This window comes from Candoia aspera, chromosome 1 (genome assembly GCF_035149785.1).
Source record: "Candoia aspera isolate rCanAsp1 chromosome 1, rCanAsp1.hap2, whole genome shotgun sequence".
NCBI lineage: Eukaryota > Metazoa > Chordata > Lepidosauria > Squamata > Boidae > Candoia > Candoia aspera.
Window position 1 is genome coordinate 210816245 of NC_086153.1, and position 25626 is coordinate 210841870.

At 40.1% G+C, this 25626-nt stretch overlaps 1 protein-coding gene across 4 annotated transcripts in view; it reads right to left on the reverse strand.

Annotated features, from left to right (window-relative positions):
• Window positions 1-9546, reverse strand: part of HNMT (histamine N-methyltransferase) — a 39587-nt gene extending 30041 nt beyond the window's left edge. For 2 of the 4 annotated variants that reach the window (XM_063318403.1, XM_063318404.1), the window contains exons 1-2: window positions 9437-9506; window positions 4449-4537 (exon numbers count right to left, since the gene is read on the reverse strand). Coding sequence is in view for 1 of the 4 variants with exons in the window: in XM_063318402.1 (XP_063174472.1) it covers window positions 9437-9531 (95 nt within the window). In the remaining 3 variants the exon portion in view is untranslated. Of the gene's footprint in view, window positions 1-4448; window positions 4538-9436 lie in introns of all 4 variants that reach the window. The other 2 variants (XM_063318402.1, XM_063318401.1) reach the window with 2 other exon arrangements.
• Between the last annotated feature and the right edge of the window lie 16080 nt (window positions 9547-25626).

The window sequence follows — 25626 nt, forward strand, 5'->3', positions numbered from 1 at the left end:
CTATCACTCCTTTGGCTTCTTTGTTTGCTACTTTGATCTTCAAAGGACGCTCTCGTAGCCGAGCACTAATTGGCTTGGATTTGATTCAAATTATTGTTCCCATCCCACTGCGAGAATGGGAAATTTTTTTCTCTGAGTCTTCTGACTTGCAAATTGCTTTGACTGATTATGTTGGCACTGTCACCTATCACTTATCATCTGACCCTCGTCTATTGGCTGTCTCACAACTGCCTCTTATTTTTCACTCTATTATCTCTTCTTTTCCTTTGTCTCACGCTCTGACTTTGTTTGTTGATGGCGGCAAGGTTTGGGGGGCGGTGACGTGGCAAACAGGCACACAGTGGCACACAAAAATCACCCCTCCTCAAACCTCTGCACAGCGCTCTGAACTTGCTGCTATGATTTATGGCCTTCAACTCTTTCCCTCCCAGCCTCTCAATGTTATCTCTGATAGCCTATATGTTTCTCAAATTGTTTGTTCTCTTCCTGGTGCATATGTTTCTCCTTCTCTCGATGAAAATTTGTTGTCACTTCTTCTCACTCTACAGGATGTTTTGCATAACCGCAGACATCCTCTCTATGTTGCTCATATTCGAAGTCATCAACCTTTCCCTGGACAGATTTCACTTGGTAACCAGATTGCCGATGCAGCCTGTCGTCCTTCTATCCAGTTGTTGTTTTCTGCTTCCCCCTGGGAAAGTCACAGTCAATTTCACCAAAACGCCCGAGCTTTGGCTCGACAATTCCAACTGCCCATATCACAAGCTAAAGCCATTGTTCAATAGTGTGATGCTTGTTCTCAACACGTGTCTGCTCCATCCATGGGAGTTAATCCCCGTGGCTTGAAAGCTAATCAGATTTGGCAAATGGATGTGATTCAATATCCCTCCTTTTCTCCATGGAAGTATTTACATGTTGTTATTGATACCTTTTCTGGATATATTTTTGCCACTCCACAACGTGGAGAGGCCACAAAGCATGTTATTAATCACTGTGTTCGCTCTTTTGCTGTCATGGGCAAGCCCTCAGTCTTGAAGACTGATAATGGAGCTGCTTATTGCAGCTCTGGCTTTGCCTCCTTTTGCCAGCAATGGTCTGTTTCTCACCTTTTTGGCATTCCCTATAATTCCACTGATCAAGCTATTGTTGAACGAGCTAATAAGACTTTAAAGTCCTCCCTGGACAAACACAAAACACAAAATGGGGGAGTATTACCCTCATTGCCAAATATTCAGCAATGGCTGAATCAGGTTCTTTTTACACTCAATCATCTAAATCTTTCTTCAAATTCTGACACTGCTGTTCAACGTCATTTTGGATCTCAAGTCACGTTACCAAAGCCTTTGGTATATTATAAGCAACTTCCTGACCCTACCTGGAAAGGCCCTGTTCCCTTATTGACCTGGGGAAGGGGATATGCTGCTCTGCTTCTTCCCACAGGTCCATTGTGGGTTCCTGGACGTTGTGTTAAACCATATCATGGCGGAATGGCATCAGGAACTGAGGAATCCAATTCCACAGTTCGGACAGATGCTGCAAACCAACTCTACCACAGGAGCCACCACCAACAAGGCTCGAGTGCCACGCCAACAACAGCACCGTCTGACATGGGGACAAATCAAAGCTCTGGGAATGCAAGCGAACCAACTGTTGCAAAAGAACAATCTCCCTAAATCAGAGGACAATTTCATTGTTGCCATTATTGCTTGTTTGAATGCCAACTCTTTTATTACCATTTTATGTATTTGCTTGTGTAGTTTGTTTTCATTTATTCTAGCCTCACCTCAGCATGGATCCTGGACTCCGAATATATACATTCCGGATCTACAATCACTTGCTCGCACTCTACAGAAAATGGACTGTTGGGGTTGGTTGCACGCCCCTGCCTATGGCCACGCTGGACTTCCTCTGGTGGCAGTTCCTCTCTTTGTAACCCACTGGCACAACCAAACCTTTGTGCCAGGTATTCGCACTGCTGCCCCAGATAATGTGACCATAGTTCATTTAGCCTCTAGAATTCAGACACTTGCCACATTTTGTTGGCAGTATATTAACCCTAACAGTATTAACCTTGGCATTTATTCATCATGTACTCATATGTTTAATATCACTATACAAATATTTGTATTATTTGCATTAATTGCTGTTGCATTTATTGTTTCCCTCTCATATCTTCCATGTGCCCTCAGCGTTACTCTCCTGTGTATCAGCCTCTATCACAACAGGAAATGGCTTGCTATAACTGAAAATAAAAAGGAGGAGATGTAGAGAGCATTGTATGCTATGTTGTTGGTTGGCAAACCACGACAGCTGTGCGAGATGCTTATTTACATTGAACCTTCCTTGAACTTCCATAGTGGATAAGGTTGTAGCAAAAACTTTCCTCACAAGGCAACAGGAGCTGTAACCTGAGCTGTGCCAGGAGGCTATCAGGGGGGTTACATGAGGTATGCATTGCTATTTAGACCAATCAGCCTTCTGCTATGTGAATTACTGTTTTAGTGCACTTGCTTAACTGGGAGAATAATAAAAGAGAGCTTACGGCTTGAATCGGGGCTCTCATCCCAAGAAACTGTGTGTCGTGTATATTCTTCATGAGAGACCACAAGCTCTCATCCCGAGGAAGTTGTGTCTGTGCATTCTTCCTACATTCTTCATGAGAGACCACAAGCTCTCATCCTGAGAAAACTTGCAGCCTGAGTATCCTTCATGAGAGACCACCACAGTCCGCCACCTTTGGCTGCAAAGGATGTAATCAATCTGATTTCGGTGTTGTCCATCTGGTGAAGTCCATGTATAAAGCCGTCTCTTAGGTTGTTGGAAGAGAGTGTTTGTTATGCAGAGTGAATTGTCTTGGCAAAATTCTATCAGCCTGTGTCCTGCTTCGTTTTGTTCTCCCAGGCCATACTTACCTGTAATTCCAGGTGTCATTTGACTGCCCACCTTAGCATTCCAGTCTCCTGTGATGAAAATAACATCTCTTTTAGGCGTGTTGTCCAGTAGGTGCTGCAGATCCTCATAGAACTGCTCTACTTCAGCTTCTTCAGCATTTGTGGTTGGGGCGTATATTTGGATCACTGTGATGTTAGATGGCTTGCCCTGAATTCGAATTGAGATCATTCTGTCGTTTTTTGGGTTGTATCCAAGCACTGCTTTAGCCACTTTACTATTAATTATGAAGGCTACTCCATTTCTTCTGTGGTCCTCTTGTCCGCAGTAGTAGATCTGGTGGTCATTTGATGTGAAGTGGCCCATTCCAGTCCATTTCAGTTCACTGATGCCCAGAATGTCTATCTTTAATCTTGACATCTCACCAATAACCACATCCAATTTGCCCTGGCTCATAGATCTTACATTCCAGGTTCCAATGGTGTGTTGATCCTTAGAACATCGGATTCGCCGTTCACCACCAGCACCGTCGGCCGCTAGCCGTCCTTCCGGCTTTGAGCTAGCTGCGTCATCACGTCTGGGGCTAGTTGAGCTCATCCTCTGTTCCTCCCCAGTAGCATTTTGACCATCTTCCGACCTGGGGGTCTCATCTTCCGATGGTATACCAACATATCTCTGGTTGTACTGATCCATTTAGTTTTCACGGCAAAAATACTGAGGTGGGTTGCCATTACCTTCCCCAGGGATCGCATTTAGTCTGACCTCTCTGTCATGACCTTCCCGTCTTGGGTGGCCCTTCATGGTTTAGCTCATGGCATCATTGAGGTGCTCAAGCTCCAGCACCACGACAAGGTAACGATCCTTTGCTGAAGATCATAGGTGATAGGTGATATAAATTAGAGATGGAAATGGAGATGAAGGTAGAGATATAGAGATAGAGACAGGGGCAGAGACAGGGACAGAGGCAGAGACAGAGACAGAGACATAGATAGATGATATAGATATCTCCTTCCCACCTTGAGCTTCCTCCTGGCCTACCACCAAATTATCAAGCAAACCACCTCCTCACTTCCTTCTCCCACTTGTCACTTCCCTGAAATGTCCCCTCTAGTTTCTGATATCCCATGTGTAGAAAAAAAAGTTTTGTGTGGCTTTTCCCAAACCAAGTACAAATGTGTGTGCTACAAAACAAGAATATTAAAAAAGAAAAGAAAGAAAAGCATTATACAAAAAGCGTTTGAATTGCCCCCTCGCTTTCATTTTTTCGCCATTTTTTCCTTCTTCCCTGGATGCATTGTGAACTTATTTAAACTTTAATTATTAATAAATTTAAAATAGAAACTTCTATAAAGTTAACAACGAGCATGGCCCTTGTGCAGCCTGAAACTCAACAGGTATTAATTCTACCTTTTTTGGAGGGAAGAGAGAAATGGATTTAACCTCTTTTGGAGGGAGGGAGGAAATTAAACCTTTTTTGAAGAGAGGAAAGAATTTAAACCTCTTTTGGAGGAAGAGGAGAAATTTGACTGTTTTTGAAGAAAAAAAGGAATTAATTCAACCTGTTTCAGAGAGAGGTGCTCCTTTGTGCACTGGAGGCTCTGAGGTCCAGAGCAGGTCGGCTACCAGTGCAAGGCTGCCTCCCTGCCGTCTGGGGAAAAGGTACAGGTAGGTCACAATTAGAGCAAGTTCAAATAATGCAAATTCCATTTAACATGAATTGTAAATTGATACCTGGTTCCATTTAATACCAGCCAAAATTCAGTTAGTGCGAGGCTAGCCTGTGTGCATTTGAGGCAGTTGCAGTTGAGGTTTTAGACACTGCTAATCTTCATGGGTGCAAAATGGAGAAAAGGAAGATTCCATCAGAGGAAAACAGTACAAGTTTTAAAAAGGAGCTCTTTTATTATTACATCAGAGCAAAAAATTGATGCAATTGAATGACATAAATGTGGTCATAGCAACACTAAAATAGGATAAGATGTTGGAATGCCTGAATCTATGGTAGAATTTTTTTGTTTTTATTTTGTGTTCTATAACTACTCTGTGACTTTGTTAACCTTTTTATCCTTTACTGTAATATTTTATTAATATTCATATAAAAATTATGTTTAAAAATTTTCATTGCCTATTTCTGTCGAGCTGGAACCAATTACCCTGTTTTCCATAGAAATATCACTTTGATTTTTTTTCTTTTTCTAACTGTATTGCTTTTTGCACTTTTTCTTTTATCTTCTTTTCTTTATTTTCATGTTTATCTTTTATCTATGTAAAAAAATTCAATAAAAATTACACACACACACATACGCACACACACAAATTTGAAGAAGGCAACCATTTCATGGTATTCATTAACTGCACTAATTGAGGCCTCCCTGTACAAGCTCACTGCTTCAGCTTAATTGCAGCAGCCCAGGGTGCTTGATGCTGCTGGAGCTCAGACTGAGGGATCTCCTATCACATGGTGCTCCTGCTCAGTCCACACTGCAGCAGCACCAAACAATCCTTGCTTAGGGTTACCAGACATCTGGCAAAAGGAGGACTTGTCCTCCTTTTTGTCCTCAAATTCTCTGTCCAGCAGGCATAGCCTTAAAATCAAATCATGTCCAGCTCTCTTAATGTCTTTTATTTTTTCAAAAATATGGACTGTTTTCACAATAGTACTCATTCACTTTTGTGTATTGTGACCTTGTAAGTTGCTGCTTCTTTCTTCCCCCATCCATCAAGACTTGACAGCCTAGATTTATGTTATTTAATTTATTTCCTGATTCCAGCCATCAGCTTCAATCCAGCCCCTTCAAATCTATGATCACTGTGGTCTGTATTTCACATGACTTGTCAGATGTGTCAATAGTGAAATTTGAAAAGTGCATTGTCGATTCTATTTTATCACAAGCATATGTTCTTGAAAATAGAGATTTGTTGAAAAAATATTACAATGAAAAACCAGTCTTTCTGATTCTGGAAAAAGTAATTTCAGTTACAGGTGAGACTAAGTACCGTTCCTCTCCTCTCCTCTCCTCTTTTTTTGCAGTTTTTCGCTGTAATTCTGTCACAGATGCCAAGCCAGTTAAACAATTAGTGTGTCCTCCTTTCCCCCATTTGTCCTCCTTTCCAATTGTCCATGTCCTCCTTTGCCTGTACAGATATCTGGTATTTCATAGCTGGTTAACCCTATCCTTGCTGCTGCAATTAAGTTGAGGCAACGAGCTTGTGCAAGACTCTTCCTGAGTTTTGGAGATTGGTCACTAAATATATTATTTTTTAGTTTTAAAACGTAACATTATCTATGTTTTGTTGTCATTTTATTTTCTTAAATATTACCCAATTGCATTTTAATCTAGTTTGGGCCACTCTTGGGAGTGCTGTGGGCCATATGTTTGACACCTCAGCTGTACAATGTTTCAGTGATGTTATCTGGAATGCTGGAGTGGGTTAAATCTATATACTGATGACACCTAGCTCTAGTCCATCATCATTGAACCCTAAGGAAGCAATCACTGCTCTTGAACATTCACTAAGCTTGATCATAGGCTACAAAAAACCAACAAAATGGAGATGCTGTTGGTCAACAGGAAACCAGGGCTGAATGAAGCCTCAATGGTCATTGGATTCCCAGGGGGCTGCCATAGCAAGGAGTGCATTTCCACCATTATAATTATCTATTCTTCAAACTTCAGCAGAAAGTAGCATCTAGCGGATTTTGAAAAACGGAAGCAGGGTTGGACCTGATACAGGAAACCAATTCCATAGTAGTAGAGCTTGGCTTAAGGGAACTTTTTAAGCCACTCCTGTTATATCCCAAATGACTGCTACAACGTGCTTTCCATGGAGCTACCCTTTACAAGTATCTGAAAGCTTTGCTGGTACAAGCTTTGCTCTGACATTCCTTATTTCTCTATTTCTTCCAATCATCACAAAAAGCTTATGCTTTTTTAATCCAGTGCATTCTATGATACACATTCTTGGCCAACCTTCTACTTAGATCTCAGTCTACCCAAAATTATTGTTTTGTTCCTCTATTTTTGCTGATAAAGCATATCTATTCATACTGTATTTCCCTACATCTTGAGTGAGATTATCCATCCCCTTCCATCCCCTTGGGCCTTCCCCTACCAACTTTTCAGTCATCAGCTTCTTTGCTCACCTAACACTTCTGAGGACCATGTCAGCATTTTCCTCTGAACCTTCAACTTAATAATTGCCTTACCAGCAATGTCAGTCTGAGAAGTCACAAATGCTGAACTCAAGATTCACAACAGTTTGGACAATGGCTAAGAAAGGTTCAGAGCAGAAGTTGCAAGATTAATTACACTTCCATTTGCCTGCCCAGAATCCCTCATACAGTTTAAACAATACATAAACCAAGTGTAACAAATGAACTCAATGTTATTATCTGCCTCAGTCTTCTCTGACCAGATATTTGCCACGTGTGTGGGGACTGCAATCCTATATTCCTAGTCACCATGGCAGTGGCATGACTGGCTGGGAATTTGGAAATCTGTACATTTAGTGCACCTGAAGGTAGGGTTACTAGATATCTGAACAGGCAAATGAGGATATGGACAATAGGAAAGGAAGACAAAGTGGTGGTGGGGGGGGAGGACACATTAATTGTTTAAGGTTCTTGGCATCCTGGACAGAAATTACAGCAAAAAACTGCAAAAAATGTACTTAGGTCTACATGTACTGTATATGAAATTACTTTTTCCAGCATCAGTAAGACTGATTTTTCACTGGCAGGAATGTGCTAGCGGGGCTTAGGAGGCAAAAGCCTTCAGAGTGTAACTGATTGTGGTCTTGTCAATTTCAGGCAGCAGCCAAGGTGCCAGAGGGTACTTAATCAACCAATTAAGGTCACAGAGCTGAGCTTGCTATCTTTCCCTGCTCAGGAAGTATAGCTTGTAGATACTCAAAAAGAACAATATTTGATTTTAAGGCTATGTTTGCCGGACAGAGGACATGAGGACTAAAAGGAGGACATGTTCTCCTTTTGCTGAATATCTGGTAACCCTATCTAAAAGGCACAAGTTGTATCTTGCCCCTCTACAATTCCAATATGAAGACATCTTGACAGTCAACATTCCTGCAAATTGATTAAAGATTTGTTGGGTAGCGCAGGAAACAAGTGACTAGGATTGTCCAACTGAAGTCTGTTTAGAATTCATAATGTGAACTCTAGAAGTGCATTGGTATAGAGCTGCACTTGTGGCCAAGGATACTTCTTCCTTAACTATTCCTAATTCATGATGATGCACTCACTAACATGAATAAATTAGAGTTTAAACAGCAGCAAATCCAAGAGGAAGAGGGCATCTTTCATCATAGAAATTGCTGCAGATCTAGTGCTACCACTTCAAATGGTACTTTCTTAGGGGTCAGACAGACATATACAGACTGTGGCCCACCAAGCTACGGATACTTCAGTCTTCCAGCTTTATGGAGCTTCCAATGATAGCTATTCTCTAGCTACTGGAGGATTATGAGAATTGTTCTTCGGTATATGTGCATTCTGTATTTCAGCACAGAGGAAAAGTAGCTGGAGAAATGAAATGGGTGAAATGGCATATGAGAATGTTTGCACTCACACAAGCACACACACACACACACGGTAGTCAAGCTTATACCATACCCTAAGGAGTCCAATTTCATGAGAAGCAAAGTTCATAGTTTATAATAAAGGCAACTATAAATGATGTGGAAATATCCCTTCTAAACAATGATACTGCCCATGTTTACACATTCTTTTGTTAAGCAATCTCTTGACCCTGGGAAGAGTCAAGGGAGTGACATTCAAAATGGTTCTTATTATTTTAAGGTATGATTCAGAGCTGGAATCTTTCTTTATTATCTTAGCAAGCTAGATAACAAGGCTTTTTTTTTGTATATTGTCAGGTTGCAAACATTTGCACCCTTAGTCTGGAGAAACCCACTGAAGCTTAAGTTTAAGAATTGGGTGCATGTATTATAAGCACCAACAATAATTTTACTTACAGACTTAACTTCTTGTCTTTGTTTCCCAACTTTATCCACACAGAGCACATGCCAGATGTGCTGCCTATATAAATGCATGGGAAGGTAAATGTAAACACACAGGGCAACCTTTAGCAATGATCCCTAATGGCAAGGATGGCAATTCATGTTGCATATGGCTGATCCAAAAGTATACAATTTGTATTACAGCCTGGTCATATCCACATTAGCTCAGAACTACAGTAAGTCACTGAGTTACTGTGACCAGAAGTCACTGAGTCAACTCAGTTAAATATACAGGATTTATTATTTGGGACACTAGAATGGAGTCTAATTTAGAAGAATTTTGCAGCTGTTGCCATATATATTTTTTCATTTCCCAGCACAGAACTAAAGCTTAAAATACAGAATTCTTTAGAGTTTGATCTGATTTCTGATCCCCTATTTACAGAAATTTAGGATGATAGCAATAGTGGACAGAGTTTTAAGATAAATGCATTGTTGCTTTCAGTTAACAAACCACAGATGTTTTCAGCTTTTTCTCTTGAAACCAACATTTGAAAACATTAGTACTTACTGCAAAAGTCTTGTCCTTACGGAGCTGCTAGCTTCAATTTGTGGAAGTGTTGCAAGAGTTTGCAGGAAATGGATTCTATGCCAGACAAAGTACATTTCTATAGGCTAAATCTATCTCCACCCACAGAATCATTCTCTTGGCAAGCACAGTATTTCTGCATTGAAAGAAGCAAGATCAAGTGGTGACAAACTGGCCAGTCTTGAATGGAGCTGAACACTAAAAGCTATGCTCTGCTTTCATTTTTATTGGGTTAATCCTGACGCTGCTTGTTTTTATGACTTGTGTGGAGAAAATACAGCTTCAGGCATTTAATTTAAAAAATAGAATGTGCTTACTTTCACAACAGGATATAATTTTTTTTCACCTTGTAAAATTCTGCTGTCCCGGCAAAAAGAAAAAATGAAAAAATGAAAAAAAGGAGCATATCAGAATGGATAAGTAGTTTTAAAAAGTGTAGTTAAACATTATTTTTTAAAAAACACATTTTTATATATTTTGCAAGGCACTATTGGTAGGTAGCCCAGAAACTGAACTCTTCAGGGTTTTGTTAAAACCACTCCATACAAGTGCACTTTGGGGTACTTGGTAGCATATTTTTGTATTTCCATGGTTACTATTCTATTCAGACCTAAAGTTTGCCATTTTTAAAATTTATTTTCCAATGAATAAAAATAAGTGCAATATTTAGCCTCTATGTATGAACAACTTTCTGCTCTCTGCTGCTCCCATCTACAACCCCCCACCCCACCCCGCAGCCTTGTTTCAGGTAAGAGTTTGCATGATTCAGTGTTTTTCTGTGTAAAAAAAAAATAGAAGTACAGTGAAAAATAACCTATCAGCATAAATATTAGGGTAGTATCTGCATTTGTTACCTGTCAGCCAGGCTAGTTCTGAAGACAAGCTACTAACCCTTAACCCGAAGTAGCCCACCTGACAGGTCAAAGCTGCAGAGAAAGGGCATGGGATGAAGCAATCAATAAAAAGCGAGGACCATCCTTTCCAAATACAGCAATACAATGGTACGTGCTGGCGGTGAGCGCCTGTGGCTGGCAGCACCCACAAGGAGCCCAGATAGGCCAAACAGTATAGGAGAATTGGTGCTCCTTCAGGAGTAATAAAAACAGTAAAAAGTATGAGCAAGACCCTTCGTTGGTAGAAACAGTGGAAAACTTCCAGTGAGCTCATTTGGTGATAGAACCAGTGACATTCAGCTGGCAGAAGCTGGATTTCCTTTCCTGTGTAATTGACTTTCTGCATAACACTGGACTAGTACTCCTGCAAGAGAGAGGTTTTTCAATCCAAGTCTAGTGCTCCTTCAGAAGAAAAACACCATGTGTCCAAGTAGTTGCGTAAGATCTGTCAAGTGCTTCAGAAAGCACTGGCTGGCCCATGAAGAACAGCACCCAAATGTTCTGAATGTTCAGAAGTAGCAACTGCATGGGAGGTGACATGCCTATACAAGCCTGAGGCGACCAGCAAGAGTTCAGCAGATCCCAGCCCCTGACCTTGTCACCTGCCACATGGTCAGTGAAATGCTTGATCACATCCAGAGCTTTCCGTTTTAGCAGCAGATGGCAGCTTCACACGTCTGTTGGCATTATATTCCTTGGAACTGCTCCAGTGTTTTAAAGAAGCTGGCAGTAGAATCAAGTGTTTTCCTTCCTTCCCTTTAAATCTGATCTGTGAGGCTCTGCTTCAAAGGTTACTGTAGAAACAAGGAGAACATGAGTGCAAACCACCCTCAGTTTTTGCAGGGAATAAAAGCACCAGAAAGGGCATGTATTGTGGAACAAAACAAGTAAAGGAATTTTGTTCCAGAGCCATTATGTTGGAGAAAAACAGAGAAGCAGGAATACAAGCAAGTCCCATATTCCCTTTATTGCCTCTCTTATTACAGCCAGTTCATATAAGTGATACAGTGGATTCAAAAGGGATCGCTTCAGCCATCCAAAATGCCACTCCCAATCTTAAACATGTCCAAGTATACACTGCTGATGAAAACTGCTACCTCAAAGCCATCAGTTCGCAGTCACAGTTTATGTTTCAGTCTGTTTTTTTGGTCTTTGAGTTGGTTGATGCACTTGAAAATGCAACTGGAGTTGTTTGCATGGTATCTCTAAGGAATTCCCATTCACATCATCTATATTTTACAGCTGTCAACAATGAGGTAATTACTTGAACTGGAGTTACTTCAAGCTGGAATGGCTTTGTGTGGACAGGCTTAAAAAAAAAAAAAAGATTGCTGTATGTAAATTTGCAACTCTGGTCATTCTCTTCAATCATCTTTCTGAAGAGGTCCCAGTCAGTATTCCTGACAAGAAGTGGCATTCTAACTCTATCCTGGGCATCTTATTAAATCCAGGTAGGTTTGCTACCTATTACCTTTTTAATAGTACTGAATCTTATTATGGAATATGGAATTATTGCTCAGAACAGGAAGCAGGCCTCACCCTCATGGATGTTGGAAAATTACGGTGGGCAATTGTATGTACCCAGCCCACTTCCAGTCAGTCCCCCTATCCAGATCAGAGCAAGTGCACATGCTGCTCAGTACAGCTAGCCTAATATAGTCTCATGTTCATTTATTAAACATCAGCGAACACAGAACCAGGACAAAAGGCAGGCAAAATCAGGGAGAGAGAGATGTGAACAACAGAGCTAGTGTCTGTCATCTACATTATCTGTATCTCCCTACCTATCTATATGACAAGGCACAGAACATTCTAGAGTTGGTAGTCACAATACTGTGGGTAATTAGCATGGGCAGTTCCAGAGGGAGGGACCTTTGGTTATTCCAGCTTTAACCCTTTTCTGTGCACAGAGGCAGACAGAGGTGGACCGTAGAACGCCAGCTGATCCTTCCTCTACTTTACACCATCTAAGAAACCGTTTGGTGGGTGGGGGTAATGTATCCAACAATGGAGACAAGAGCTGCCTGTCAGCATGGGAAACCAAGACACAGAACTAGAAGGGTTTTTTTCCTTATAACCTTTACTTTTCTCATTTCAATCCACCTCTGTACACTGCAGTGTTCTCCATGTATCATTACTTTGTTCAAGCACCATATCCTCCCCTAAGAAACTGCCTAAAGGTATCTCATCATTTTCAAGCACTCCTCTGGGCAAGCTTTGAAATGCAGCTAAAGAAATAAACAGCCATTTATATTTTGCATTAAATAAACCATAGAAGAACAACTTCAAAGTTATCACTGCTCACACCGGTTGGCCTCCTTGGCTTTGTATTCATCCTTAGTGTTTATGAACAGCATTTTCCACTCGGTTTTCCTTAAGATGCACTGATTTTCACCACCCTTACATTTATGCATAGCTCTCTGTTGTTCAGACTGCCAGTGAAACCAAAGGAAATTTCACTGAACAGAAACCTTGTAAATCATACCGTAATAATAATGACAAGAATAATGGAATCACCAGCAGAACTATTTTGTTTTATGCATACTCTCACTATGTACTCACAACTGAGGGAAATAATACAAATCCTATCGAGAAATGTCTATGTACCCATGGCTATGTTTCCAACTTTGCTTTCTAGATCGTAAAGAACGTGTGCATTTTCTTGACCAAACCAACCGTAAAACAGGCGGTTTAATCAAGTGGCTGGGAAAGCAGGTGATGCTTATGGGTTTGAGAATCTAGATCTAGTTCTCTCCAAGCCCATGCCACACACGTAACTTCTTACTTAAATATCTATTGTCTTCGGCTGTTCCAAGCGCATGACAGTGTGTGGCCCTGTAACAAAGACAGACAGGGATGAAAGGGAACCCGAAAGCTGGTCTAATTTTTCAGTGTTCCTAGTGAAACATAGTGCTATGCTCATGCATTCATTCTATATCACTTTAAGTGTAATGTTCCTCTTTCAACACAACCCACCCCCCTTCCCCAAGAACCTTGATTAGGGGCTCAATAAGATGCTGACAATTTCCTCTTAGAGACCTCGAGCCTTGTTTGCTGAATTGCAACTCCTAGTCACGTTATTCTGAGAACAGAGAATAACTTTAATACAGTTACACAGCTTGAATCTGTTTGTGCTAAATATTTATAGCTGGACTGGGTTCATATATTGTGCTATGCTGTGGTTTGTTTAATTATGTTAACTGTGCTCAGTAAATAGCACACCATTGTCTAAGCTGTGGCGCTTCTGAAGAAAGCCTGAGCTAATAAGGTCCAGTGGATCTTCTGTTACTCTATATTCTACTGTATATGAATTAGCAATCACAATCCTAACATGCCCAGAAGAAACTTACACTGTATTCCTTCATAAAGTTAAGTTGCTGAAATCCAATGAGTTTAAAAGGGACTTAAATGGCTTAAACATTTAGGGCTTGTAATCTAGCTTTTTCCCCAACTGTTGTCAGTTGGCCATTACAAGAAAACAAAGGATGTTTTTTTTTCATATTAAGAGTGTTTGTTGCTCTATTTTAAAATCTAAGTATTAGTAGAACATATAAAAAGATGCAGTCTAACATTTTGAAATTATTAATTGTGCATTCTTTCTAAAGCACTTTCAGACCTAATTACCACACAATGTGTTCCAAGACTAAACCACATTTCTGATTAAGCTCTGTATAGCACATTCCCCCTGTACTCATGTATTTGGGATACATTCTAGCTGAAACACCACTTCTAGCAGTGGTGTTACTCAAGGCCAGTAATGAAAGTATATTATTTTCATTTTCCATGCCTCTTCTAAAAAAGCGAAGGCATCTATTAAATATCTTTCAAGTTATTGTTACTTGGGAAAAAGATGAAATGGGAGAGAAAACACTGTGTTATGATTTCAGAGAGATGATCAGTGCACATTTTATGAGTAGAAGATTACATAATCTTCTACTCATAAAGAGTCCCCTTTTCAGGAGAGATGGGCGGTGATAGGAAGTTGAAATATAAATAAATAAATAAATAATTGATGCATGGGAAGGGTTCAGGTACAGAATTTTAGTGATTTGTTTCAGAAAGACTTACTTTACCAAGATTTAATTAAGGATTTGATTTGATCAAGGAATGAAGATGAAGAAGATACTAGGAATTAAATATCTCAATATCTTCTTCCCACTTCTACCACCTGACCTCATCCTTTTTCTGATGTATTGTGTATGTCAATAATATTGTATTCCTTATTGAGACAAATGCCTTCATCTGATGTGCTCTTGTATAAATTAAAGGGATGCTAAACACCTTCATTCAAGAGAAATTGGATGGAGCTTCAGTATGATTTGGAAATAAAGGTGTCATGGAAAGATTCCTTCCTAGACTGCATTTTTAACAGCTTTGCCAGTTATGTACATAAAAATAAATGTCTTGCAAGAGCCATCCAATCCAGTCTTTTTTTCTACAGCAGTTCCCAACCAGATGTCCCTAGAACCCTAGGAGTAAAGTGGATTGTTTTTTTGTTTACCTCAAACTTGTAATTCAGCATTTACATGATGTATTTATTCAGAATATTGTAAATCTTTTTTTTTAGGATAGAACTCTTCCTAGGCAGCTTTCCAACATTTGAAGATGCAGTACAAGAGAGTCCAAAAATGTTAAAACCATAATACTAACATGAATAAAAACGTTCATGTAAAACATCTAACTTAATAAAAGCCCTAAAATCCAATATATACAGTTGCATGCAGTAGTTTAGGCACCCCAAAATTGTATGTTAAATTGTATGTTTCAGTGAATCTATAAGGAAAGGGAAGTTGACACCGTCTCTACATGGTACAGAGATAAACATGTCATGTGTCTGAATGCATATTTACTTTTTATGTGCAGTTGTTTACAGATTCAAACTAAGCATATTTTGAAATACGAAAACCAAGAATATGGTAGGTGCCCAAGTATGGGCATCCTTGCAGTCAATACTTTGTAACACTGCTTTTGGTAGAAATAACTGCTTCATTTTCTGTTAGTTGTTAACAGCTAAGTATCTTGCTAGTCTTGTTTTTAGAATTTTCCCCATTGTTCCTTGCAGAACATCTAGCTCACAAATATTCTAAGGGCTCCTTGCATACACTGAGACCTCCCCACAGATTTTCAATAATATTCAGCTTTGGGCACTGCTAAGGCCATCCCCAAACCTTTATTTTTCTTTCTTGTAAGTACTTCATGGTGGATTTGGATATATGTTTTGGATTGCTGACTTGCTGAACTGTCCAACTTCTTTTCAGATTCTCTGCCGACTTATTTCTTACAAATATGAAACATGCTACATTAAGACCCACATCCAAGTTCAGATGCAAAGAATTTGTGGTATCTGCCAGGAGCAGTGAACTTGACAAATTCTATAGCATGTTGAGTCTATTTCAGCAGTTAATAAACTGCTTTAAGAAAACACTGAGAGTGGTTATCACTGAATTCTATGAGTGTACACTACAGGTGGTCCTCACTTAATGACACAGCTGGGACTGGCAAGTCTGTCGCTAAGCAACACAGTCATTAAGTGAGACATCACGTGACTATAATGGGCTTGCAACCTCACTTCCCCCAAAGTCATTAAGCAAAACATCATGTGACCATGACTTGCAACTTTACTGCTGGCTTCTCCATTGACTCTCTTTGGAAGCTGTCTGTGAAGTGCACAAATGGTGATCACATGACTGTGGGATGCTGTGATGGTCATAAACAGCCTCCGGATGTGAAGCACTCAAATATCGATCACTGCGCTGGTCATAAGTGCAGGGACCAGTCATAAAATTACTTTTTCAGTGCCACTGTAACTTCAAACAGTCACTATACAGGTCAGTCATTAAGCAAGGACTACTTGTATATAATATAGTGAAAAACAGTGCAGATTTTCCCCAACCATTACCTATTTCCCAGATTTGTTGGAATTATAACTTTCACAGTCCCAAGCCATTGGCCAAGATGGCTGGAGATTAGGAAGTTATAGTTCTAATGCACCTGAAGGGCATTAGGCTGGAGAAGCGGCCATAGCACGTGCGCACGCACACACACACACACTTTTTGATGGTATGCCCCTTTTTTGACATTTATTGCGTTGGTCCTAGGAGCCGTCAACAAAGAGAAAACGTAAGTGCTTTCTTTCCAGTAAAAGTTCTTCATTAAAGCAGGGTTGCCCTACCTGGGCTGGAAAAAAGTATCAGACAACTACTGCATGGTTGCCAAGAGAGTTTGTGGTATCTCTTGGCTGCCATCCAGATATGGCCACCCTACACTGAAGAGATTCGTTCACTGGAGATTCCACAACAATTGTTTCTACTGTGTAGGGGTTTTATTATTGTTGTTTTTCACTGTGGACAGAATTTTAGTAACATGCTTAGTCATGTTAACCATGGATTCTTTAATGAACATGAAGCTGAGTTCACTCAACATGCAACAGGCCAGGCTGAAATGTGGTTGGCTGGTTTGTAGTTCAATGTGCTGTACGAATAGACAGTGCATTTTTCAGGACAGCTTTCCCTGTGTTGACTCATCAGCACAATAAGTTTGGGAAAAAAAATATGAAACACACCATTTCCCAGGAATAATGTAGTCTGCATGCAAGCTCTCCAAATATAATCCTGATCTCTTAAAAATAAGGAGAGTTTTTACTTGTGCTTTCAGTATGGTGTTCATTGTTCAGTTTCCTGGCAAAGTAAAAGGCAGCAGTGAAAAGATTCAATGAAACCATCTTTTCTCTGCTCCGATCTCTGGCTCAGTCTGTATTTGTAGTGGATGAGCCAATGCTGTTGAAAGAAACAGCCTGCCAAATAACATAATGTTAGATGTTTGATTTCCCTAAAAATGAACCTTGAAAATGTCTATAATTACATGTCTCCTCCTTTAACTTTCTAGCTTTCACCACAAAGTGAGAGACGGCAGCCTGATACTTACTTACGGGTACTGATTATTTAAAGTAATGGGCTGCGACTGATTTAATCTAGCTGTGCAATGATGGGGCGTTAAAACGGTATTTCTCTTCAGTGGAAGAGTGTCAGGGAGGAGGCAGCCCACACCAATAGGCACCCAAACTGTCACACAGCTTTGGACATCATGGTCAAGCTTTATCCATGGAACAGAATCATGTCTTTGAAAACATGTCCGTTATTTCTCAAAGGCATCAAGCCCATCATTCAGGGTGGCCCAAACCAAGAAAGTCTCACAAGAAGCCATGGGATTGTCCCAACAATAGCCCGGCTAACCTTGGACTGAGCCCCAACAGTGAGATTCAACAGTTGAAGGGCAAGAGTGAAAGGAAGTAGGGCAATTCTATGCATGCGTACTTTGACACAGGAACTGATTCCTGGATAAATAACTGTGCAATCTTAACTAAGAGTGGGGAGAATACAAAGTGGCACATTGTCTACTATTCCCAAAATCCCAGTCAGCACAAGAAAATGTGTTAGTTTGTTTTTTTAATCCTGGATGATTCTGTTTCCCTTCCCCTATCCCTTTCCTCCCATGGAGGGCAGATTAGTTATGCCAATGAAAAGGATTTGGGAAAGGAGAATCACTCTGTCCTGGAGAATGAAAGGAATCAACAGTTTGTGCTATGTCCTGCATGGATGGCTGTTGCCAATGCAGGATGAATCTCAGCCACACAATATGCTAGATTAGGTTAAAATAGGGTTGGGTAGTTTGTGGTTCACCATATAATAAGAACCTGGACATTGGGTTAGCATGCTGTGTGACCAGGCTATCACTTTAAGCAACATATTAAGCTATAATGTGGTTTGAAGGGTGGTTTTTTTTTGAGGGGTGGGGAATAATATAAGAACAAAAGAATTGTGCTTTGTAATCCCAAATTTAGGATTTAATGGTATGTGAACCCAGGCAGCAATTTATCTGCACTGCTGTTAGACTCCTATTTAGAATTTGCAAGAGCTAATCTACAGTATGTCCACCACACACACACACACACACACACACACACACCCTTGGGACTGCAACAACTATTTCAGTCTTTGGAAGAAAAAAAATTCACATCTGCGAAGCAGTTACCCAAATGGCTTTGTTAAAAACCCTTTCCATTGGTATTTGATAACTACACCGCTCTAACAGTGCACACAAATTGATATTCTCCAAGGTGGGGCAGACAAAAGAGAGATCAGATCTTACAAAACGATTTGCAATAAATCAGCAGGAGGCTGAATTCTGATTATTTAACAATGTCAAATAATAAAACGACTGCTGTCTTGTGGCAATTTATGTATCTAGTCCCTGGATAAATTTTATATTCCTGAGCTTTTAAATTGGGCTTAATGTTTCAGAGTGCTGGCCCATTGTTCTATTTCATAAAATTGAAAACTTTTCTTTACAGAATTTACTACCTTGTTCCATTTTGACACTCCTCATCTATAAAGTATGGGTATGAAATGGTTACTATTGCTCAGTTCTCGATGCCAATTTGTAGTCTCTGATCTGCACCTTGCACCCATCTCCTCATCCATCAGTCTTTGGCTCTGACCTCACTGTTGTGTTGCTTTGTTCCCCGTTTTTAATTATTTCAGAAATAGGCCTCACCCATTTCTACCCTAAGGAATGTTTTGACAATTTCAATTTAACATTCTTATTAGAATAAACTTGTTAAGTTATTTTATACCCTAACACAGGACAAAAAGTCTTCAATCCTAAATGGCTGGTTTTGTTTTCATATGCTAATTTACCACCATATTTAAAGCAGGAAAGGATTCTCTGGGCTTATCTGCATTGCCTGGTTGTCCTGTCATCAGAATGAGCTAAAGATACCTTTTGAAGGTCTGGAACAGACAAGATCTCTCTTTCCTCACCCCCTCCCATTATGAATGTGACCTCCAGGAACTTCTTCCAGCTGCGATTTTAAAGTCCTGGTTTCCCAGTCATGATTCAGAAACCACAGTGACAAGATTCAGAGAACAGACTAGCCCACAAACTAGCCAAACAAGGCATTTCTCCAGTGCCGTCTGCAAAGTTTCTGCAATATTTCCCTATTGATATGAAGACTGTTTTTCAACTTTCCTCAGTTAGCACTGGTAACAGATGAAGCTACCTTTTAACTATAGAGGTTTTGCTTTGTTACCTGTGCAGTTCAGAAGAACCCACTTCTATTGGCTTTTCTTATATCAGACTTCCCACAGGTATTTATGGCTTTGGGAGAAGACAAATGAGCTTTATTGCTTCTGACAAGGCAATCTATAACGCTGCTGACAGGTGGAAAGGCAGAGGAATTATTTAGATGGAGACAGGAAGTGAAAAATTGCAATCTCCCATAAAGGCATGGACATGTACGCTCCAAACTAGTTCCTGCAGTCATTTATATTTTGCCACATTCTAAGCCCAAATACTTTCAGTAGTTCAAAGTTCTACCAAGCTTTTAGTGAGCTTGTGATGACCATCAAGCAACTGTAGCTTTAAAATGCTTGTTGTGTGAACTGGATGCTACCTCAATGAAGGCTTTGAAACTGATTTGTGGAAGCATTACTATCATCCCTTGGAGTATTGCGTAGAGAGTAACAGGGGAGTGCCCTGCATCTTTGAGAAGAGCACTGTTGGTTTGGTGTTTATGGGATGGGTTGAGGCATTTAGGAAATTTTTTAAAGTTGAGGCATTTAGGGTTGAGGCATTTAGAAAAAATCAGAAACGCAGACTATTGGAAATTTAAAGTATCTACAAGAGGTGATGCTACAGGTGATTCTCTGTAGAAGGAGTCTGTTTTTGGTAAAAAGGTAAAGGTAAAGGTTTCCCTTGACGTAAAGTCCAGTCGTGTCCAACTCTAGGGGGCGGTGCTCATCTCCGTTTCTAAGCCGTTAGAGCCGGCGTTGTCCGTAGACACTTCCGGGTCGTGTGGCCAGCATGACGACACGGAACGCCGTTACCTTCCCGCCGAAGCGGTACCTATTGATCTACTCACATTTGCATGTTTTCGAACTGCTAGGTGAGCAGGAGCTGGGACTAGCAACGGGAGCTCACCCCGCCGCGCGGTTTCGAACCGCCGACCTTCCGATCGACAGCTCAGCGGTTTAACCCATGCAGCTTCCTTAGAGAAAGGCAATGTTCTTTCATCCATGGGTGTGTATACAGCTGATATGAATTGTATGAGCGGGCAGGAAAACACGTCTTGGGCCTATATATCCTAAACAAGGACCTTTGAGTACATATGTGACACTGGCATCAATATTGTTCAATTGATGCTGATGGTTCTAAGGATGCAGCAATTGGGAAAGTGAATGTAGTTTTTATGTACCTGCCATTTGAGTAAAATATTTTGTTTGCTGCATTGGCTTTCAGTTATGTCAGCTGTGTTAACGGCAACCTTACTAGCTTTGGAATGGATTATGGAGGTCCAGATCAAAAGAATGGTAATAATATCTGATTTGTCAGGATTGATGGCTGCCCATAATCGGGAAGGAATGTGGTCCTGGCCTTGGGAATAAAGATTTTCAGAAAAGCCTATTCCGTCCCAAGAAAGATGGAAGTGTTACAAAGAAGCTCAAAAGTCAAAATAGCCTGAATCTTTGAGAAGAACATTGTTGGTGTGGTATGTATGGGATGGGTTGAGGCACATGAAGCCCTGTTGGGTGTCATTTCTGTTATAGGGAATGCATTTGTCCGCACACTTGGGATTTTAAAAATGGTTTTCTGTAAGCCACCCAGAGTCATTCTGGAGTCAGGTGGCCTCTAAATTTCATTAATAAATCAAATAACCCTGCCTTGATTTTGTTTAAGACAGGCGGAGAGAAACTCTGACAGCTTTCAAGATTCTGCTGTCCTATCCTACAGCATTCCTGGATCGAAAGGAGGGTTTGTGGGGATTTTTCTTTTCTTTTATCTCTTCTGGAGAGCAAATACAGGCTCAAGAGAAACTAAATATGTGTCACAGAAATAGAGTTGGAACATTTTGGGAGGACAACTAGCTATTCTGTCCTGATCTGACTGATGGAGTTGGGGGTGAGGACTGACTGCCTGGGCCAAGTGAAACAGGTTAGTCTTTTCCAAGTCTTGTCAGGTCAAGGACCATTAAGGAGGAATCTCTTCAGTTTTGGAGGGGTTGCAGTATAATAATAATAATGTTCATGGAAGAAGGGAGGAAGCAATTGCTCATGTTCTTTCAGACCTCTTGCATTATGATAGTAACAGAGCTTTCCTGTTCCCTGGACTGTCCAACTTAGATGTTCAAGTTCCTTCTTGAAAAATGATGCTTAGTCATAGAAAGATTTAAAAGACTGCTTTGCAGTTTTTGTGGCTATTGTGCAAGACCCTTGATTTTTGATTCATTACAATTATCTGAGTTAACATGTTCTTTCAGGAAGTAGTGGTCAGAGGACCCATACTGGTTTTTCTTCATCATTATTTCTGAGGAGGAGGAGGAAGAGAAGGAGAAAGTAGTTCAAAATATAGAAATTATAGTGCAAAACAAATCTAACTACACAGGGATGTTTATATAAGAAAATACAAATGTAAGACTTGCTGTGTTTCTATAATGCACTAAGCCAAAAAATTAGACTAACATGCATGTATGGATGGCCATCCTACCCACCCACCCTTTCTTTCTTTCCATGGTATTTTAACCAAGGTTTGGGTTATTTTATTGCCTGAACCTCCAAAACTGTCATTTTCGGATTGTGAAAACAGGACTTCGTAAGATATTGTAAGGAAAGCTTTAGATCAGCTTTCAGGTGTTCAGGTGACATGGTAAGCCTTAAATTCTGGTTAAAGTACAGCACACAAGGAGGAATAAGATGGCAATATATCAGCCATCCAAGGTAGACCAAACCTGGAAACTAAGATATGCAAGTTAATACTATTTTTATTATAAGGTTACAGTAATAGAATCTTGCAAATCTGAAAGTGCTTTCTCCCTCCCTCCCTTTATCTTCATGATCTGTCGGAGATGCTTTCTTAAATTATATTTCTACCCTGGGCTCAGATTTCTTTTATCTGACCATTGCCTTGGTTGCAGCTCTTCCTCCTGTTCCTCAAGGTTATTCCTTTTTCCCATTATGTCCCATTATGTTTTCTACCTAAGCTTTCTAGTTTACCACATTGTGTTAATGCAGCCACCTGGTTCACTCATTATTTTCTTAATCATGGTTTGATAAATAAGTCACAATTGGGTGGATTAAGGCAATACTCTGAGATGTAAGCCATGACTTACAAACCATGATTTACACAGGACTGGGTTTACATAACGTTACTCTAAGCAGACCACATCATTGCATCATATTTTGTACAAACCTGGACACAAATTGTTCCCTCCTATTGTCTCAAGAAAGGTGCCTCCAGTTCTCTTAGCATGCTGAAGCAGAATCATAGAAAGTGCTTGTTTTTCTCTTGCCTCTAGTTCCTCTCTTTTAACATTTCATATCCTAATGCTAATTTCTCCCCCTATTTAGGGACTTTTAACAAGGTCCCACCTTCTTTTTTAAAAGCTTACCCTTTCCACAACAGCAGCTAGGATGTCTTGTGGAGCCAGGTTTTGGAGACTTCTGCACAGGCCTTGGCCAGATGGGCTTTTAACAGCCAGCAGCCATGCTCACACAGTTCCAGTGCTAATTAAGCAAAGCAGCTCATTTATTTGCAATTCTTTCTCCTAATATACCCTGGAAAAACATACTTCTCTATAACACAGACCAATTTAGTTTGAACAGTCATACCATTCCAGATCATTCAAAGAATTGCTTCCCTTTCCCACCCTGTAATTTAGCATCATACAACTTTAAACAAGTATTCTTTGAAAGAAAGGTTTACAGATGGGTTGTGAACTGCTAAAGCAAAACAAAACAAAACAAAACAACAGAATGACATCTTAATGATTATATTGCCTTATGGTTACATTCTGGAAGTGCACTAAACATTATTTGGAAAACAAGTAGGGATTTTTATTTTTTGGTAGGTTGGTTTTAAAAAAAGAAAGAAGAGAAATTACCCAAATTATATCCTTCTTCAGGCATCCGTTTGACCTTTTTAGAGCAAATTAGTGTAAGAGCAGTATAACTGCATATGCTGGTATTGAACCTGATGTCCTTATATCAGCCTTTCTCAACTTTTTGACCCTGGAGGAACCCTTGAAATATTTCTCTGGCCTCGGGGAACCTCTGCCCATTCAGGCTCAAATATAGTCCAGAAGTTACAAAATTATTACATTCGTTTCATGTATAGGCCTCTATATATGCATTAACAGCATTCTTAAACTGAAAATAAAGAATGAAACTTCCCTCCTTAATGTGAAGTTGCCCAAACTAGAAATATTTTTTTAAATAAATCATGATCTCCCAGGGAACCCCTAGTGACCCCTTGAAGAACCCCAGGGTTCCACGGAGCCCTGGTTGAGAAACCCTGCCTTATCTATATATACACACACTGCCTCCTCTATTCCAAATCATGCCACCTTGGATAGGAGTCAATTATTGTAGACTAGTAGCTGAGTGTTTGGGGGATGGAGGACAGAATGAATGAGTTTAGCATCATAGTTATAGTAGTCCAATGTTTTAAGGCAGTCTTCTGTCATGCTATAGATAACAAAAGTCCAAGCAATTATAATGACATTACACTGTGAATTCTGAGTGAGCATAAGGCACCTCAACAAAAATTGCCTATTGACCCTATGTTACTTTGGAAAATTATGTTGACGTGCTGGCTCATCATCAGCTCTGAAAACTATAGTTCTTTGGCTTTAATAACAATACTTGGTGGGTTATGGACTGTAGCCTAATAACTTAATCCATTAAATGATTTCTGTATACTGATACGGGTTACTCCCTCACCACCCACACAAGTTGATTACCTTCAGTGAGAACTGAAATAAACAGATGGATCATTTAGTAGCTGGAACCATGTCCTCACTGTATGGCCCTGGCACCATTTCAGGATGCAGGTACAATTAGAATTACAAGATCTGGGCAGCAAAAATCCAGATAACCACAAGATGACAGCAAAGAAGTACAGGAAACTCTTGACACTTTGCTGCCATCTCCTGATCTTCCTGCATCTTGCAGAGCAGATAAGGCAACCCTAAGTACAGCTTTTACAACAGTGCCTTCAGCAAATTTCCTTCCCTAGTGGGCATCTCTGATTAAAATTCCACAGCTGGAATTTTATATACATGCACCAAATCAACCTGAAGCTACTGAATATCCAGACGGTACATAAAACAGCTGAGAGAACCCTCTAAGTCAGGAGTTTTAATGGCAATTTTGTATCAAACCTGTGCTGTGCAGGTATATCACCCCCGCACCTTCAAGGCACGGAGAATCATCTTAATCAAATGTTCTTTTCTTTTTTTTTTCTTTTACATTTTGCTTAGCATTCCTGAAGAAAGGAAACAATCTCTGAGAAAGGTTTATTGGCACAATAATACATGGTAGACGATGTGATTCCTTTCCCACAGCACCATAAATCTTCAGAGCATCTTCAAAAATTGGATCGTATCATAATGTTTAATGTGACAAAAGAAAAAAACTAACTAAATCCACGGGGAGTAATATTACCTATACTGAATGCTTTTAATTTAATCTGTACTGCATCCCAACATGCAATTTTAAAACCTTTATTGCTTTACAATCTTTATATGCCACCATCTCCATAAGGAGTCAGTGCTTTGATAATGGAGAAGGGGCTAGAGAGGTGTGGCTGGTTGTGCTGCTTTCATTGCTGTGTTTAGAATGATCCAGAGAGGTAGTAATTTGGCTAAAATGTGTGTTGGAAGATGTCTGGGAAGAAAGGTTTCTCTTATAATCTGATTACTAACTACTGATTTGAAGAATAACCAACCTCTTCTGTAATTTACCCATTTTGGTATGCATTGCCAGAAAGTGTGGGTAGTAATCTCTTTGGGTGACATGGCATTTGTGAGGGCAAAATGCAGGTTCTGAGGTAATAACAAGAGACCATATCAAAATCTTGCATTGCTCATGTTTGTGGCCGATGTTGATCCTTATCTACCCTTAGTTTCCTTCTGAAGAGGCTGATTTATTTTATTTTTATTTTAGTGGAATACTCATTCCCGTGCAACATATAATTATTATTGCGACAATAGGTTTCATCTATCCTAGCTTCCCACAACCAGGCTGACTGTTGTTATTGTTGTTTTACTGAGCAGAACGATGCTGACCTCTGCTGCCTATTGGTGGAACTGCTACATTGGGCCAATAGGAATATACTGTTCAACTTCAAAGGAGGAGAAAGAACCACAATGTGCAAGATCATTGCCCTAATCTCTCACTGAATTTTAGCTGAGGTGGAGAGAGCAAATCCAATCAAGAGGGCTGTAGA